General features: G+C 50.3%; 1 protein-coding gene and 1 non-coding gene across 3 annotated transcripts in view; one reads left to right on the plus strand and one right to left on the minus strand.

Moving 5' to 3' along the window:
• Positions 1–18272, minus strand: part of Slc6a6 (solute carrier family 6 member 6) — a 71808-nt gene that overhangs the window by 18089 nt on the left and 35447 nt on the right. For both annotated transcript variants that reach the window (XM_027428886.2, XM_027428887.2), the window contains 5 exons: positions 16921–17160; positions 15488–15622; positions 13526–13760; positions 5256–5388; positions 191–325 (listed from right to left, as the gene is read on the minus strand). In XM_027428886.2, the coding sequence (XP_027284687.1) occupies positions 191–325; positions 5256–5388; positions 13526–13760; positions 15488–15622; positions 16921–17160 (878 nt within the window). The remainder of the gene's footprint in view (positions 1–190; positions 326–5255; positions 5389–13525; positions 13761–15487; positions 15623–16920; positions 17161–18272) is intronic.
• Positions 1009–1134, plus strand: LOC113834240. Its single transcript, XR_003487601.1, has one exon. It is a non-coding gene; the product is annotated as a U6atac minor spliceosomal RNA (small nuclear RNA).

Consider the following 18272-nt stretch of genomic DNA (forward strand, 5'->3'; position numbering starts at 1 on the left):
ATACTGAGTCTCTGCTCCTGGCATGGCCTTAGCCAGTGCCATGCCTAAGGCAGGCTCTGGAGCTTGGAAGGGCCACAAGCCACCATTAGCCCAGTGGAGAAGTACCAGGCAGCAATGCCCAGCTACACATGGGCATGAAAGAGCCATGAGATACACAGTCACCTGCACCCTGATCATCACCCTGCCATACCTGTGGGTCCTCAAGGCGGCTGATGTCAGGGTACAGGTAGAATTTGATGCCTTCGCCAGCACCCGGCAGGGTCAGTCCACGGACCAGCAGCACCAGAAGCATGGCAAACGGGAAAGTGGCGGTGAAGTAGACAACCTGTAGGGGTGAGAGGGAATCAGGTGAACCTGTGAGCATCCTTGCTGCAGTGAAATGCAGACACCCTCTTCTCTCAAGGCAACGGGTCACACTGGGAACAGCAAGGACTCTGCAGACACGATGGTGGTCTTCCTGCTGTGTGACCTTCAGCGTGTTACTTAACCTCTCTGAGCCTCTGTCACCTTTCCTAAATAGGACATAAGGATCTAGCTTATAGCTGAAAAAAAAAAAAAAGTTAAATCCTATGACTAATTTACATAGCTCAACTGAGCTCAGAATTCAAAAAAGCAAGCAAGATGGAAAACAAATCCTCCCCACTTTGAAGAACTGATCACTAGGAGGAAAAATACAGACAACACACAACTGAGAATCAACTATCCGGTGTCTGTGCAACCACTCAGCCCAGTAGCTGTCACATGGCACTCAGCACATTACACCGGGTGCCATTACACTGTCAGTGAGACACTGGGATAAAGACTCAGAGAAGGCTGGAGAGAGGACTCAGGGGTTGAAAGCACTAGCTGCTTTTGCTGAGACCTGAGAACAGTTCCCAGCATCCACTGGGCAGCTCAGGACTATTTGAAACTCTGGTTCCAAAGGATGCAGCGCTCTCTTCTGGCCAATGCAGGCACCAGGCACACACATGTAGGAAAATACCCACACACATTTAAAAAAAAAGACAGGTATTGTATGAAAGGAGAGAAGGTTAGCACTCCCCTTGTCAAGGATGGAAGAGGCCCTTGGGCCTAACAACACGCATACGGTTAAGGCATTGCCACCTACTTCGTGGCATCTAACCACTGTTTATCTGGTGCCCTCTTATGGCCTGCAGACATACATGTAGGCAGAACACTGTGTACAATCTTTAAAAAAATAAAAAAGACAGAACCAGGTGTGAGCACATATCTGTAATCCCAGTGCTCAGGAGGCTGAGGCGGGAGTGTTCAGGGCCTGTCTGGGGCTACACAGTGAGACAAGTTCCTCAGCTCCTGCTCAGGGCCTTCTCTTGCTGAGAGAAGACACAGTGAGTACTCTCTTTCTCTGGGCCTTGCTGTCTTCTCCTAACACAATCAGATGACTGAAAATGGTTGTCAAGACACACAGCCTGATTGACGGTGACTTGAGAGGAGGTGGGTGGGAACTTCTCTAAGGTCATGACCAGAATGGTGAAGGCCCAGCCCTTTCCCAGCTTACAGGAGACTGACCCATGAGGTCACGCTGTGTCCCAACAGGCCAGAGTCGGGGGGTGAAGAAGGGACTGGTAACAATGCCCTCTGCCTAGTCCCATGAGCTGTTGGTCACATCACTGCTGGGCAGTTGGCCTTTACAGGGGGTAGAAGACCTGAAGAAGGCCATAACTTTCTAGGGAGTCAAGCCCCTTAGAGGGGAACTTAAGCACAGTGCCTAGCACTGTCCCTATCTAGACTTGGTCTCCCCACCTCTAGATGAGAGCCTTCAACTAGGTAGTTTTAGGTTCCCAGCACCGAGGCTACAGGGCAAGGAGGTGTTTGACCCAGAGGGTCAGCTGGAGTTGTCACTCATTGCCTACCTCCCAGTTGGCAACTGTGGCTGAGGCTTCAAGGGGGAACTCTGACCTCACCCTCTGTCAAGGTCTACAGGGAGTGTCTGGAAATACTTAACAACCCAAACAGTGGTGGCATTCTACAAGGCGGAAGAAGGGCCTCTCCTGTCTGACACCCCTCCCTGGATGCCTTTCTTCCTCCAGGCCTCGGTGTCCCTGGCCACTCTTGTTTCTTTTCCCTTGATGGACAGATGGACACCAGGGACAAAGGCCAGTCAGGAAACCATTGAAAGGGTAAAAGAAAGAAAATCAGTCTGTCCCCTCCCTTCCTGTGGATAGGCAGGCAGGCACCCCTGGCCAGGTCCCCTCTCTAAGGCCCTGCAAGGCCACACCCAAGCTGGTAAACAATAGCCACACACAGGAGCTCCTTAGAGGTCCCCAGAGGGCTAGGGCTTCAAAGCAAGTGGATTGCAGCCAAAATCACTGAATTCATGGGGGTAGGGGGCTCCTTGGCTTGCCTCTTTAATAAGCACTTATATGATGCCTGCTATGTGCCCAGCATGGTGCTGTGAACTTATTCAATACTCAGCATACCTGGATGAGCTCAGGGCCGTTACAACCTGCACCTTCCCTTTCAAGAAAATGAGGCCCACACTGGCCAGTGTCACCTGCCTGGAGTCCCCAAATAGTATTAGGTTGTTAGTGGTGAGATCTGATCTAGGCCAAGTACTTTCAGGGCTCCCGTGTCTTCAGGAGTATTACTGCTGTTGACACCCATGTCATGCTGCTCCAGCCATTTCTCCAGAAAGCCACCCTTGTTTTTGTAGCTTTGCTGTTCCTTGGATGAGCCTAGGAGCCCTTCTCTCAACTTTTCCGTGACTGTCCCTTGGGATCTTGCAGGGAGAGGCTGGTGCCAGGCGCCACCATGGGCCCCTGACGGTGGCCCAGTAGGCCTTGCTGTGGGACGTGGTATTTTTCCACTCCTGTTTCTGAGCCTCCATTACTCCTCTGAGCTCAGGGCCAGAGGCCACATAGAAAATGTAGGCTTACAGGACAGCTCACCCCCAGCCCTCTGGAGGTTGGTGGGTGGCAAAAGGGAGGTAGCTTCCAGCCTCCTGTTAGCCTTACTTGGGAACGGATAGCCTGGGCAGCAAGAGTCATTCAATCAATCTTTTCACACCAGGGGAAACTGTGGCTGAGCAGTGAGAGGGACTTGTAGTCATTCCATTTGTAGGGGCAGAGGTGAGTACAAACCCAGGACAGGCCTTGTCTGCCCTGGAGTGTGACCACAAGCCCAGCCATGCACATGTCCAGGCCCTTCCTGGGGGAGTGATGGCAGTCTGTCTCCTCATGAGAGCAAGCAGGAACATGCCTGGCTTCTGCCTCACTGCACTTACAGCCCAGCACAAGGGTGAGACTGAGTTCAAATCCCAGCTTGGCCACTGATGAGCTGGGTAGCACTGGGAAAGTTAGTTAAGCTCTCTGAACCTCAGTTTCAATTGTACAGGATTGAAGAACTTCCGGAGGATTGAATGAGCTACCACCCAGCACTTAGAGGCCATGTCAACACCCCAGCTACCTGGCTTGTTGAAGCAGTGAAACTGATACTGAGTTTGGGACCTATTTCAGACCCTCCAAGCGCCTGAACTCTGGAGCCCAGGCCTCCATCCATCACCCTCCTTTCTCCTGGACTAAGTTAGCCACGGAAGCAGGGTTGGCCAAGAGGGCTCAGCCCCCATGGCTGGAAGCCTGGTCTGCAGCCAGGGCTGGAAGCTGAAGCCAGGCGGCGGGTGGGCCTCTGGATGGGTAAGCAGGCAGGCGAACGACCTCTAAGGGCCTCTCAGCATTGAGCTGGAGGAAGTCCACAGAGCTGTTTGTCTTGGCTTCTCTGACCCATTAGGCCCACTATTGTTCTAGGAACCACAGAGCAGGGTGTAGCTCAGCGTAGGTTGAGGGGAGTGGGGCTCTGGCCAGTTGCGTTTTCACAGGAGCCACAGCTGCAGCCTGGCACCCTCTCTTTGACCTTGGCTCTGTCCTCTGTGTGGTGTGCTGTGTCCTAAATATTGCTGACTGTGCCTGGTAGATATCAGCCTCCTCCATCAGACTGGGGGCTCCCTATGTCCAAGCCAGACGCACCGCAGGGCCTTTACACTGACAATTGCCTGTGCTGGCAACACTCCCCTCAGAATACTCAAACTCTCCATTCTTTTTTTTTTTTTTTAGTCAGGGTTTCTCTGTAGCTTTGGAGCCTGTCCTGGAACTCTCTCTGTAGATCAGGCTGGCATCTAACTCACAGAGATCCGCTTGCGTCTGCCTTCCAAGTGCTGGGAATAAAGGCGTGGCTTCCACTCCTTTCTCATCATCACTCAGTTATGTCAGTAACCTTTGCTGGCCACCCTACAGAAGATACCCCACACTCCTCTCTTCTCTCCTGTAACTCATCTCTCTTCCCAGCCGGCCATAGATGCCTAACACTGTAGATCCCCTCACTGTTTCTAAGACAGGATCCACACACAAGGGTCTCAAAGGACATCAGTGCACCCCGAACACAATCGATGCTCTCTGCAGCATGCTCAGCACGGAAGCTCCCTGGACACCCCCTGACAGATTCACTTCCATGTAGGGGAGCTTGGGAAGTGGGCAGAAGGTAATTGCTGCTTACTCAAGATTGTGGGTCTGTTGGTAGGCAGACCCGAGGTACTTAATATCATCTCAACGCTCATGTTCACCGTTTGACAGCAGAGGGGACAGGCTTGGGTGGTGGGGGACTGTTCTAGGACAAGTTTCCTGATCTCTTCTGAGCTTCAGTGCCCTTGCTGTGTTTCAAGGAAAGCAACATGCATGCTCCCAGGAAGGACTGCAGGGAAATAGGGAGCACCGTGCACAGGGTCCCTAAGGAGATAGACAACGGCATTGTTCCTTCTTTCTGTTTGCCCTGTGGGGTGATCCTAGTACGGTGTGGTCCAGGCCTGGTTGGCATCCCTTCAGACTGAGGTTCAGTACAGCAGTGGGCTCTGCACCCCAGTACAAGGACAGTGACACAGGGTAGCTAGACAGCCCTGCTTCAACATCTGTTTTAAACCCCGGGTGGCTGCCAGCATGATATGCAAAGTTTGGGTTCACACTGTGGGCTGATGGCCACAGCCAGCAGCAGGACTGCCGACTGGCCTGTGGCTCAGCGAGCATAGCTCATCACACCAACACTGTACATCAGGGACAGGGCAATGGCTAGTGACACGAGCTCAGTGGAGAATACCTGGCTGCCCACCAGTCACGAGGTCACTAAGCTTGTCCTATCAGAGCACTCTCGTGTGCAGACATGGGCCCTCCTCCTAGGGTAGAGCTCTGTGAGGACAAGGCTGGCCACAGTATGGCTGTCCCTGAGGCAGGGGACAGGAGTCCACTCACCTTGCCTGTGGATCGAACACCCTTCCATATGCAGAAAAAACAGACAAGCCAGACTAAGAGGAGGCAGAGCGCAAGGTCCCATTTCAGAGCGCCTGGTTCGTCGATTCCGGAAGACAGGCTGAGTACATTGCGCCTTTGGGAAAAGAGAACAAGAGGTCAGAGGCTGGGGGCCACTTGGCAGCAAAGCCAGCACGGGCAAAATCCTGGGTTCTGTCTCTGGCATGGTGACAAAATAAAATACAAAATGTTCATTTTCATTCCAGCATCTGGGAGGCTGAGGCAGGACTGCCTTGAGTTTGAGGAATGCCTGGGCTACACAGTGAATTCCAGGCCAGCCTGGACTACAGAGTGTGAATAAATAAATTAATAAAAAATCAACACCTACCCCCACCTCCACAGAGATGCCTCAGTGGCTGCTCCTGCCCCAGGCACTGCATGTGCATAAGCCTTGGGACCCATTTGTCAGGAAGACAATGGAGGGGACTAGGGTAGCAGGGCAGTCAAGAAGCTGCAGAATCCTTATCAGGTGACCTCAGGATCAACCCAGCCGGGCTGTGGGCAAGTTAAGTTCCTCAAGCCTCCATTTCCTCTTTTGTAAAATGGATACTGATTTGGGTGGTAAGATGGCTTGGCATAAAAAGGTGCTTATGGCCGACCCTGCTGAACTGACCTGTGACCTGCACAGTGGAAGTAAAGGACGGACTCTTTCAAGTTGTTCTGACTACACACACACACACACACACACACACACACACACACACACACACACACACACGATGTTTTTAAATGGGGACTGATTATCTGCAGCACCAATGGACAACCTTCAATTTTAACTGTGGGCCAAACACAGGGTTCAAATCTCCTTACAGCTGCAGGCAGGCCCCTGTCCCAGGCCACCCTCTGAGCAGGAATGGAAACTATGAACCTCGGTTTGTCCTTTGGTAAATGAGTAGTGCCAGCTCCTGCCCAGGGTGCTGCTTGGGAAAACATCCTTGTATGTTCTAAGCTTTCAGTGGGTTAATGGGACCCCATACTCAGGAAGCCAGCTGGGTCTTAAGTACCCTCTGGACCAGGACCTTTGACTTTTTTTTTCCTCCAGAAAAGCCTCAACATAGAATTTTGAATAAACCCAAGGGTCCTTCTAAATGGTCTTCAAGCAACATGTTTGGTCCACAGTCATTGCTCTTAGGACCCAGGATGACACCTGACACACAGCAGGATTCAACAAACACCCACTGAATGAATGAACCATCCAGGAGAACCAAGCATCACACTACTAGGTCAACGCAAGAGGTACCCCCAAGGCTAAACAAGGGACAACTTTGCTTGGTTCTTATTCTGCTTCTCACAGTGACATCAGTGCCCCTCACCATGTTCCTAAAAGAGTGTCTGACCAACACAAAAGAGACAAAAGCCAACAGAACCTGACTATATGCCTTTTCCATTGATCTCATTCAATCCAAGGGGTAGAGCCCATTGGCCACATTTCACAGATGGGAAAACTAAGGCTTAAAGGGTCCATTTGCCCACACTTGAAAAGCCACTAAAACTCCTGGCCTGCCTAAGTTCCAAGGCTCTCCCAACTCCACCACAACATAGTCTGATTTTAAAACAAAATTGCACTTGCTTTTAAGGACCTCCAGGAGCTGGAAGGCTGGCTCAAAGGGTAAGAGCATTGTCTGCTCTTCCAGAGGAATCAATTCCCAACACCTACATGGCAGCTCACAACCATGTGTAACTCCAGTTCCAGAGGATATTACACCCTCTTTTGGCTTCTGGGGCATTAGACACACAAGTGGTACACACACACACACACACACACACACACACACACACACACACACACAGGCAAAACACCTATAGACATAAAATATAATAAAAAAAAATTAAACAATAAATCAAAGGGCCCTCCAGTCCTCCACTACAAGCTGGGATCATCTGGTGTCTCCGGGCAGCATCATGGGGTACCTTCACAAAGCAGGCTAACAGCCAACCACATGCAGCTGGGCCCCTGCCAAGCTGAGACCTGGCAGCACCACAGAACAAAAAGCCCTTCCCATTCAACATTCAGCACTTGGGTGCCAGCCATGGAAGCTCAGCGTACAGGGAGAAACAGCCCACACTCCTGTGAATGGGCCACATGAGGGAGAAGAACGTGGCCCTATTCCACACCTTCAGCCTTTTCCCTGGCCTGCCCTCCTCAAGTGTGCCCTCTGCAGCTGATGCTCCAAGTGACTTGCTGTAGAGCCCATCTAGCCTGCCTTCCATCCCACTGGTTCTGACCACCTGGTGAACAGCATGCTGACATAGTCTACTCAGTCAATGATCAGCCACGAGATTGCCATGTCTCTTTGTTCTTTGGGGCAATCCATCAAGAAGTTCAGAACTCCAAAGCCAAATCCTGCTGGTCCTAAGAGCCCCATCCAGGTCATGACCCCCTCTCTGTCCATTCCTACCACCATTAGGACAAAGCCAACTGATCAACAGTGCCCACTGCCACCAGGCACTGCCAAGTAGAGTTGCTCTGGTAGCTGAGACAAACCGAGTCCTTTTATGCCTCTGCTGCTGGGGACAGTCCCTGCAGGCTGGCACCCAGTGACATTTTAAGGTGGATTTTCCCTGACCCAGTAGCTCTATGCGCAAGACCAACTCCTATTATTCTACCAGCATGCCCCCCCCCCAACCGCCTAACAAAGCGTTCACCAAGAGGTGACCTGAGTGTCCCTGAGTAAGCCTTGGGGTGGGCACAGTGGAATACCATCAGTGTCAAGTTCTTGATGTTCTGATGAAGCAGCATAACACCCTGAGGGACAGAGTGAGCCAGCAGAGCAGGGGGCATACACACAAGACCAGCTTCTGTGATCAGGAGAACCTGAATACACCTCAGCCAGCAAGTGCTGCCTGGGGACAGAGACTCAACAATAAATGTAGCTCTTTTGCAGTGTGAGTATTCACATATATACTTCATAGACTTTATAGACTTGGGCAGGGACTGGGGGGCGGGGTGAGACAGGGTTTCCCTGTATGGCCTTGGCTGTCCTGGAAGTTGCCTTGTAGACCAGGCTGGCCTCGATCTCAGAGTTCCACCTGCCTCAGCCTCCTGAGTGCTGGGATTAAAGTTTTCTTTTGTTTTTTTTTAAGACAGGGTCTAACAGCCCAGGCTGTCCTTAAATGGTTGACCTTCTTGCCTCTACCTGAAATTACACAGTATTGAAATTATACAGGTCTGTCATCCGGCATCATATAGCTTGCTGGGGCCACAAAATGTCTTAGGAATGGAAGGAGTAAGTCTGTCAATCAGGCTCTGACAGCCCCAGGCAGGCCTGAGAAGGAGAGTAGTCAGTCATCTGAATCCCAGCAGGGACCCTTCCACTAATCCTCGATATCCTTCTTCCAAGGGGGACTGGGAATCCCTTGGGCCTTCTCACTGGTCTGAGTGGAGCTCAGAAAACTGCAAGGTGCATGAGATAACCGGGCCACACAATGTCACTTGTGGGTGCCTCCTAAACACCTACATCCCCCCCACAATGCCCTGCTCAGGCCCTACTGCACCCCAAAGCCACTACAGTAACTTCTTCCCAGCTTCCCTACTATATTCTCCTCCGTACTTGTTAGAGGGGCCCCCCAGTATCTGCAATGCCAGCTCTCATCCTTGGCTCCACATCCTCCCATGTCTCCAGCCTCCCTCCTAACCTGTCCCTCTCACCTTCCATGCAAATGTTGATGCTTTAAAGAATATGGGGAGTACCTAACAAGAAGAGTTGGGGAGCAAACAGACAGGAAGCCAGACACCATGGGTGCATAGCTGTCCCCTCTACCTCCCTCCTCACCTGCCCCTTAGGAGTTGAGTGTGGTCCCTCAACTGTTGAACTACTGCTTCCTGGGCTACGGTTTCACCATTCACAGATGATCTCTTTCCAGGTCTCTGTACTGATGCACTTTTCCCAAGGGCAACCATTATTCCTGGACACCCTCCATCAAGAGCACCCAAGCCCTCTCCTTCCCCAGCTCTGGTTCTGAGGTCAGCATTTTCCCACAATGATCTTACTTTCTGACCGGTTGAGGTGTCTGGCTACTAGCAAGTCAGATCTGTGCACGTAGGGTCTGCAACTGTCTGAACCACAACACCCAGCACAGGAAAGCGCTCACCTGACATTAGCTGAGGGAATTCGTTACAGCCATTAGGTAGATGGGGAACTGAGGCTCAGCCTCCCATTGACCCTAGGCAGTAATCAAGCCTAGGGCTGATTCTTTTTTCTGATGTCCCCTAGAGCACATCAGTGTGTCTCTGGCCAGGGCTCCCAGCCTTAAGCTTCCCAGTCTCTTCCAGAGGTAAGCTGCAGATCTTTTCCAAGAAAAGGGCCGCTTCTTGCCAGGATGGGAACTAAAAAAGAGAGGCCAGCCTGGACGTGTGTTTGCAGCCGGCTGCCCTGCTGCCGTCCAGTCAGCACTTGGAGATGTAAATTCATCCTCAGAGTGGGCCAAATCGTTTCCTTTTGACTGCAGGCCAGCCGTTTATTGGCCGCAGCAGTCCCCTGGAGACTGGCAGAGGCAACAATTATAAAAGGGCCGCCCGCTGGAGCATGGGGCCCCCACACAGCCCTTAGCCACGGAGGAAGATTGGCTGAGCATGGCTTGTTTGCAAATATGACTCATTTCTTTGATTCTAATAGAATCTAATGATCCATGCTGGGCTCCCAGGGGGCTCTGCAGGAGCCTCGGAGGAAGGCCTGGCTCCAGCCTGCTGAAGGGCTTTAGGCCAGACCTGGCCCCGCCTGTCGTCCAAGGCCTGTGGGGAAGCAGTAGGTTTGGGGACAGAGGTGACCCCAGAGGTGAAGACCAGTGGGATGAGGCCATAGGGGCAGAAGCTCTGTGACCCCATAAACATACCCTAACGCCAGTGTGAAATGTTGGTCTCTGGGGCCTAGCAGCTTCTCACGGGAACCGCTGGGGTTGAGAAGGTGCCTAGCTTTGCAGACAGGGTAAGTGTAGCAGGAGCAGGGTGATAGAAGTCCATGCCTGACCAGAGACTGGAGAAATACAGATGTGCTCGCACACAAGCAATGCACCATGTGGCCTGTGATCACAGGCTTGGTTCCAAGGCCTGCCCTGTAGCACAGGGATGGGAGGTGGAATGGAACAAAGACAAAAAGTTCACTGAGGTTGGACCTGTGTCCATGCTGGGTCCCCAGAACCCTAAGCACATAGCTTGGTCCAGGTTCCTTACTGCCAGAGAGCACATGTGAGCACTGAGGTCAGCCAGGCTAACGCTGGCTCACAGAGCATAGAAGGGGGGACTCAAGCTTGGTATTCCAACTGCCCTGACCCCAGAGGGTTGGGACACATGGGAGCTACACTTAGGCCACACTGGGAGGGGAGTTCCCCTCCGAGGTCCTCCTGGCTCCATGGTAACCAGCAGAAGGGAGGGACTGAGAAAGTCCTCTAGTGATTAGAAATTGTGGAAAGGCTCTGCTCCCACTATGACTTGTTACCTTTGGCTCCCAGACCTCCAGATCTGGTTCAGGTAAAGAAACAAGGAAATTCCTGGACCTGGGCCAGTGCTCAGTGAACATTGCTGTACTAGCCCACTCCTTTCTGGCAGGGTGAGATCACAGTATGGGAAAAGCAGGGGAAAGCTCTGAGCCAGGGATGGACCAGAGGCTTCAAGAAAACGGCAGGAGCGAGCAAGAAGCCAAGTGACCCTAAGCTGCACACAGGAGTCCCTTGAGGGGCATGGTGTGCACGGGAGGGCAGCTGGATTCTGAATGCATGATGGAGGGCCAGTAAACTCCACGTGAAATGTGAGGAAGGGTTCCCCACAGTGCCTTACTTTTTTCCCCACTTAAGTAGCCTCAGGGTGAGCAAGAGGTTGATTGGGTGAAAACACTGGACACTATATCTGACTACCTGAATTGAGTCCCTGGAACTCATGTAAAAACATAAAGAAAAAACTGAGTCCTCATAGTTGTCCTTTGTCCTTCACACACATCATGATGTGCATAACTCAACTCTCCTAAAATAAATTAAATGGAGAAGGAGGAGGAGAAGACTTTGCATCGAAACAGCTCACAGCACCCACCCTTTCACCTTCCTTTCCACCGTTTCAAGCTCAAGACAAGGGGAGGAGGTTCTTGGAAGCAGGAAGCCCTGCAGATTCCCTGATGCTCCTGCCCACCTCAAGTCCGTGGCACACAGGCTCAGCAGGAGGCTGGTGGAGGGTTGGGGGGGCTTGCTCACCTCTGCCTGCTTTGCAGCTCTGCTCAGTGAACCCCAGGCTCAGGTACTGTGAATGCAAAGGTATTCTCAGAGGTTCTAGAATACAAAGTCAGGTCAAGAGCCTGTGCAGGCCAGTGTGGCCAGAAGCTGGCACTCCTTGGGCACAGCATATCCACGGACACCATGGAAAAGCCTGCAATAAAGCCTGGGGAACCAGGCATTTTTCCTAAAGCTAGGCTTTCCTGATGAGAAACAAAAGCCAAGTGCTTTGCGCAAGGCTTCTAGAATACAAGGGTGCTGGAACAGACTCAGGCTGAGAATGTCTGCGGAGAGGGCAAGGGCACTGAGCAGAGGTCTTCTAAGACTTTCATGCCACAGTGGCAGGTGCCAGGCAAAGGCAAAAACAGCATGATTCCCTTGCCACCTGTGGACATTTGAGGGGATCACATTCAGATCCTAAACCCTCCCCAGAAAGGATACTTAACCACAATGAGGATACAACATGAACAGTACCCTGAAGTGAGGGAGCAGCTTTTCAGGGTGGCCATGAAGGGATTCATCCATCTAGGGCTGCAATATAGCCCCTGTGACAGTACTAAGATTATCCCAGGGATGGGCACTGAGGCCAGAGAGGAGACCGAATCTGTCTAAGACAGAAGTGGCAGAATGAAGGTTTAAACCTGGAAGGTAGACACCTCAGAGGCTGGCCAGGTGCCAGAAGCCTCAGAAAGTTAGGTAGCCCTGGCGTCCAAACCGTGCCAAGAACAGTACAGAAAGGCCAGGGCTTGTGGCCTTGGGCCCCTTAAAGGAAAAGAGTGAAATGCCAGCATTCCATTTGTTTAAAAACTCAGCTCTCTGAAGGGTGGGAACATGCTTTTAATACCCCTCCCTTTGTTTGCTAGTGGAAAATACACACATTAGGAGACACCAAGTTCCCAAAGCCTAGGGTCCTGCCTGTGAATGTATTAAGGCCCAGGCACGGCACAGGCCACCCAAGGAAGACCACTTCCTGCAAGTAAGAACAGCTGACCGATCTTGTAGGAATCACAACACAGCTCTCCCTCCTGATGGTCCCTAGTTTGGCTTCCTTGAAGTAGAGCAGCCACTGCCCACCAAGGAGAGGGAGTTTCATCTCATGGTAGTCTGGGACAGGCCTTCCTCTGCCTTGATTCTCCATTGCACATGAGGCCTCGAGAGGCACCCTGAGTTAAGAGCACATGCTTACAAGGGAAGTGACGTACTCAAGGGTTTCTAATAAACTTCTATGAACTGTTAGGATGTCCTGGAATGCACATTCATGAGAGTTCCCCAAATGCCATTAATACGAGGATATATCTACATGCTGTTCACACGCTGGGGCTTGCCAGTCTGTTGCTCTTGAGCTGCCTATGATAAGCCAAAGGAAAGACTGAGAGATGAGATCACACAAGCCATTCACTCCTAACACCCTCTTTGTTGCGAGGCCAGCCACAAAAGAGCCACCCACAGACACATGAAGGAGCCCAAGAGCGGACCTACCAAGATGAGCACAACCCAAACTGGCACCAAGTATTCATGAGCTCAACAGAGCACTTAGTTAAAACCACCATGCTTGGGAATGGTTGTTATACAGCAAGAGCTAACTAACTGATATATAGTTTTACTATCAACTCACCTTTTCATTTGAATAACTACATAAATTCATTTTTCTCTGTGATAATAGAATGCTTTTCCCAAAATACATTAAGAAAATTATAATTTTCAAACACATGTACACCTATATTTGGAGAAAATTCTTTCACAGGAATCCCATGGAATAAGAATGCTACATTTTCCTCATTTGACAGCTAAACTAAGGCTCAAAAGGGCAGTGGGGTGACTTGCCTAAAAAAATCAAATAGCCATAATTAGTAAACCAGGATTCAAATCCATCTTGTATGAGACAAAGGCATGGAGTTATCTCCAGCTGTGTGTCTTCCTTCCCTCCAGAGACAGGGCTTCTCATAATCAAGATGAAGATACTGTCCCCTCTAGAACTGCCCATGTCCCTCCTCCTTCCCATGATGTGGCCTTACTCCCAGAACTCGATGACAGGCGAGGTGAAGTTGGAGGCGCTAAGGGAGACCCAGAGACTCTCATTCCTACGCAGGGTGTCCTCCATGCAATGTGGTGTGTTCCAGCTGTGGTTGCAGTGGGCCCAGGGAAGCTCTGTCTGGAAGGAGTGAAATAGGTAGTATGTGGCCCAGGCCAGGATGACAATGTAGTACACATTCAGGAGGGACACGATGACGATGGATGCGTAGCCAATGCCTGTGGGCAAGAAAAGCAAAATGGACACATGTCAAAAAGGAGGCACATTCAACTGGGAGGCACTGGTGTGCCTAGGCTGTGGGCCAAAGGGGCCTCCTCAACAATAAGCACAAGATAGTCACAGGATGAAGGAGTGACTGGATGAAAGGACTGGGAATGAGTGGTCAAAGAAATGGTGGCTAGATGAATCACAGGAATGAAAGAAGTAGGGACAAGACAATGACTATGCAGTTGGATGGTCAGATGGGTAGCCAGAAACATGGATAAACGGATGAATTTTTCTATAAAAATGGATGGATAGAAATATAGATGGACAGATGGATGGTAGATGGATAGAAATATGGATGAATGGATAGGAACATGGATGGATAGATAAAATATGGGAGAATGGGTAGATGAATAGAGATGGATGGATAGACGGATGAATAAAAAATGAAAATATGGATGGAAATATGGATAGGGAGACAGAAATATGGAAGGATAGGTAGATAGATGGAAGGATAGATTGATGATAGATAGATAGATAGATAGATAGATAGATACATGGATGGATGGATGGATGGATGGATGGATGGATGGATGGATGGATAAGAACATGGATGGGTAGGATGGAAACCTATCCTACCCATGAATAGATGGGTCAATGGACAGATGGATGGATGGATGAATAGAAACATGGATAGATAGATAAAATATGGGAGAATGGGTAGATGAACAGAAACATGCATGGATAGATAGATGGATGAATAGAGATAAGTGAAAATATGGAGGGAAACATGGGTGGATGGGTAGAAATATAGAAGGATGGGTAAATGAAAAGAGAATGGTGGATGGAAACATGGATAGGGAGACAGAAATATGGAAGGATGGGTAGATGGAAAGATAGATTGATGATAGATAGATAGATAGATAGATAGATAGATAGACACATAGATGGATGAGAACATGGATGGTCAGATGGACAGATGGATGGATGGATGGATGGATGGATGGATGGATGGATGGAGAGAGAGAGCTAAATGAACAGACTTTATATTCATACTTTAATATCTGTTTGTTGTATATATAGTCTAATTCTTCATATATATACATATGGTGGTTGGTTGGAAGGCTGGATAAATGGAAGAAAGGGAGATGGATGGCCTAACTATTGAGTGGTGGCTTAATAGGAGAAAATAGTAGGTAAATATTTATGTGGGTGACTAAAGGAAGGGCCTAATATTCCCATTTCTCTTACACCATCATAGTAGTGATTACTCCAAGTAAACACTAAGTACCGAGCACATAACGGAGCTACCATCAATAGAGTGCTGGCCACACACACAAAATACTCAGACATGACTGTCATTCTGTCTTCCCGGTAACTCTATAGGGTGAGAATACTGTTTTCTAGATGAAGAAATTGAAGCTCAATGACTTCCCTAAAACCACTCCATCAAGCGGATGAAGTGAGGCCCGAACCCAGTGCCCCAGATTCCTGCATTTTGAAAGCTGCCAGCTCGCTTATCCAAACACCCACAGAGGTGGCCCCAAAGGAGACTTTCTAAGTAGCTGGGAACATGCTGTATCTCCCTTCTCCTTGCCTCTTGGTGACATTTACATCACAACATGCTGCTGCCCTGTATCTGGCACTGACATATGTGACAAACTCAGAAGACAGAAGGTGTCACTAAAAACCTGGTGGATTCAATACATACAGACTGAGGTGACACCAGTTACATACTCACCAGAGAACAAGGGGCAGATCTTCTCCCAGCAGGTGATTCCCCCTTCTGAGGTGTACTGGCCTATTATGACCTCCAGGAAAAACACAGGCAGGCCACTCCCAAACAGGAAAATAAAATACGGTATGAGGAAAGCACCTGCCAAGTGAGCAAAGGGGAGAGAGTGAAGCCGTAAGTGATGGCCGGTAAGATGCTCACTCCCAAAATGTCCCAACCCAAGTTATCAGGAGTGAGGGATGTGAGTAAGCATGGAAACCAAACTCAGACTTCCCTGAAGATTCTCCAGGCCTACCTACCTGTCCCACCCACTGATCTGCAAATCTACCAGGTTCCTCAAGCCATCAGGCTGGTGCCTATGCCTGTCACCTGCCTGCCTTCTCCATGGTATCCTTCCCATAGAGGCTGCTTGATCTGTTAGACCTAGGAACATACAGCACTACCTCCTTCTAGAGCTATACCCATCCTCCACAGGCCAGCCTGGGTCAACGGCCAGGAAGGCCCAGAAGCGGGGTGTGGGTGGGGGTGGGAGGCAGGAGGTAGAATCTCCCTGTGATGGGAGTACCAGGGGGAGACAGGGAACAAAGTATCTGAAAGGAGTGGTCCTACCTTCATGCACTAATGGCTTTAGCGGGTCCATAAACCCTGTGAAATTGTGGGCACCTTGGGTCTACGCTATCTGCTTTGTTATAGGGAGTGTCTAAAATACCCATCAGAGTTCCCAGGGCATCTGAGACCTATTAGGTCAAGAAATTAGGTGCTAAGAGGAGGTTCCCCCAAAAGTGGCTCTCTTACCACAGGAGCAGACAGTATGCCCACCTTTACAGTCACATGACAAGTGGTTGCCACCTACATATTCTTCTCTGGTCCTCCTCTGCACCAGCAAGAACATCTCTAGGCTGGTGCTGCCTACTCTTGACACCTGAGGGGACTCTCTCAGAGACCTCAGCAGGAGGAGGAGACACAGCCCCCGCAAAAATCCAAACCCAACCCCACCATAGGCAGAATACATTCATGGATGTCCTCTGCCCCCACCCCCCCTTTCATTATGGCAAATGATGCTGGTTGCGATCTACAGAAAGAGAAAACTAGCTTTTCGGAATACATAGGGTGAAGTTAGAAAGCAAAATCAGCACTAAAGATGCTAAAATAGAAGACTGCAAGCCCAGAGGTGGTGGAATGTGGGAATGGAGGCCATGAAAGTCTGAGGTTAAGGGCATGGGTCAGACAGGGAAAACCAGAGGATCATAGAGACTGAGGGAGAGTCCTCCAGAAGGTAACCTAGCCAGAGGCTAACATAATACCACCCTGCCCTCAGGCATGTTGACCCTGTGTCTGAGGTGCAGGTGGGGCAGGGGAGACCTGGCCTGAAGAAGGTCAGAGAATAGAAAAAGATCTCTCACACACTGACCCCAGCCTTCCATTTGACCCAGACTCACCTCCACCATTTTTGTAGCAGAGGTACGGGAAACGCCAAACGTTGCCCAAACCCACGAAGCCTCCGGCCACAGACAGCACAAAGTCAATCTTGCTGGACCACTTCTCCCTCTGAGGGGGCTTCCCCTCAGCCTCATCCTCAGGCCGTGTGCCTGGGCTCTTCCCTGGAGAAGGCTTCAGGATGTCTTTGTGGAAGTCTTTCAGACACTGCAGCTTCTCCTTGGTGGCCATTTCCTCGTTTTCTATGGGAGGCAGATCAAGGTGGATGATGAGACCTACCCAGTGGTAACACTTAGGACCAGTTCTACCTCCCCAGGCTGCAGCAGGAGCTTCCACACCATGAGTCCCCATCATAGAAGCCATGTGGACCCCAAGAATCTCAAAAATTCAGGTCTGAAACACTTGCAACCTATAGAAGCAACAGGCTCCATTTCTCAGGCACCAGCTAAACAGAAGCACTGGTGGCCCAAGATTGTCCCCAAACATCAAATTTCATTCATCCTGTACCCTGGGCAGTTCGGACATCTCCCAAAGGAGAGTCTGTCTGTAGCTCTTCCTTCCAGGCACTTCACTAATTGAGGTCTGCACAGAAAATAGCAACTCACATCTCGGTTACACCTCCGTGCAGAGCCTAGTGAGGGACCTGATCTACAAGAGGTACCTGTTCTCAGTGAAGAAGTGAGGCAGGGATGTGGTGTTGACTGCACAGGACACTATACTGGGAAACAGGCTTTACCATCAGGGTATAGAAAATGGACAGTGACAGAATATGTTTGTAGCAGAAAAAAAATAATAAGGCTTTCTTATATAGAATTATACAAGGATGCTTGTGGCAGCTGAGGATATGATGCCAGGGCATGTGTGGAAAATAAGCTAGGAAAGCCTGGCCCATCCCCAGGCTGCAAACCAGGGCTTGCTACTTACTACCCGTTCTTCAGTCTTGCCAACGCCAGGGTAAACTCACAGATGCTAGCAAGGAGGGGTCTTGCTTTCTGTTTCGCAGCTGGGCTTGGATATAAGGAGGCTTCCTAAGCCTGGCACAGTTCAGGGTTACCTCCCTGCTTAGTAGGGGGTTGTACCAGCTAATGTTCATCTTCTCCTAGCATCTCCTGTGATGGTCACCATCCATGTCATCAAAGGACACATAGCAAGTCCTTGGATAAGCAAGTAACCAAGCACATCTAAAGACCCTTGTCAATCCAGGGTCCTATGTGCAATGGTTCACATACGGCATGGCAGAGAGCCACAGGGGAGGGATGAGCTTGGGGGAAGCCAGAGCTAATAGCCCTCCCTGCTCTTTTCTGAGCCTCAGTTTCCCTATCTGCACACTAAAATGAGTAACAACAAAGGTAGC

The sequence above is a fragment of the Cricetulus griseus genome, chromosome 8 (genome assembly GCF_003668045.3).
Source record: "Cricetulus griseus strain 17A/GY chromosome 8, alternate assembly CriGri-PICRH-1.0, whole genome shotgun sequence".
Classification (NCBI taxonomy): domain Eukaryota; kingdom Metazoa; phylum Chordata; class Mammalia; order Rodentia; family Cricetidae; genus Cricetulus; species Cricetulus griseus.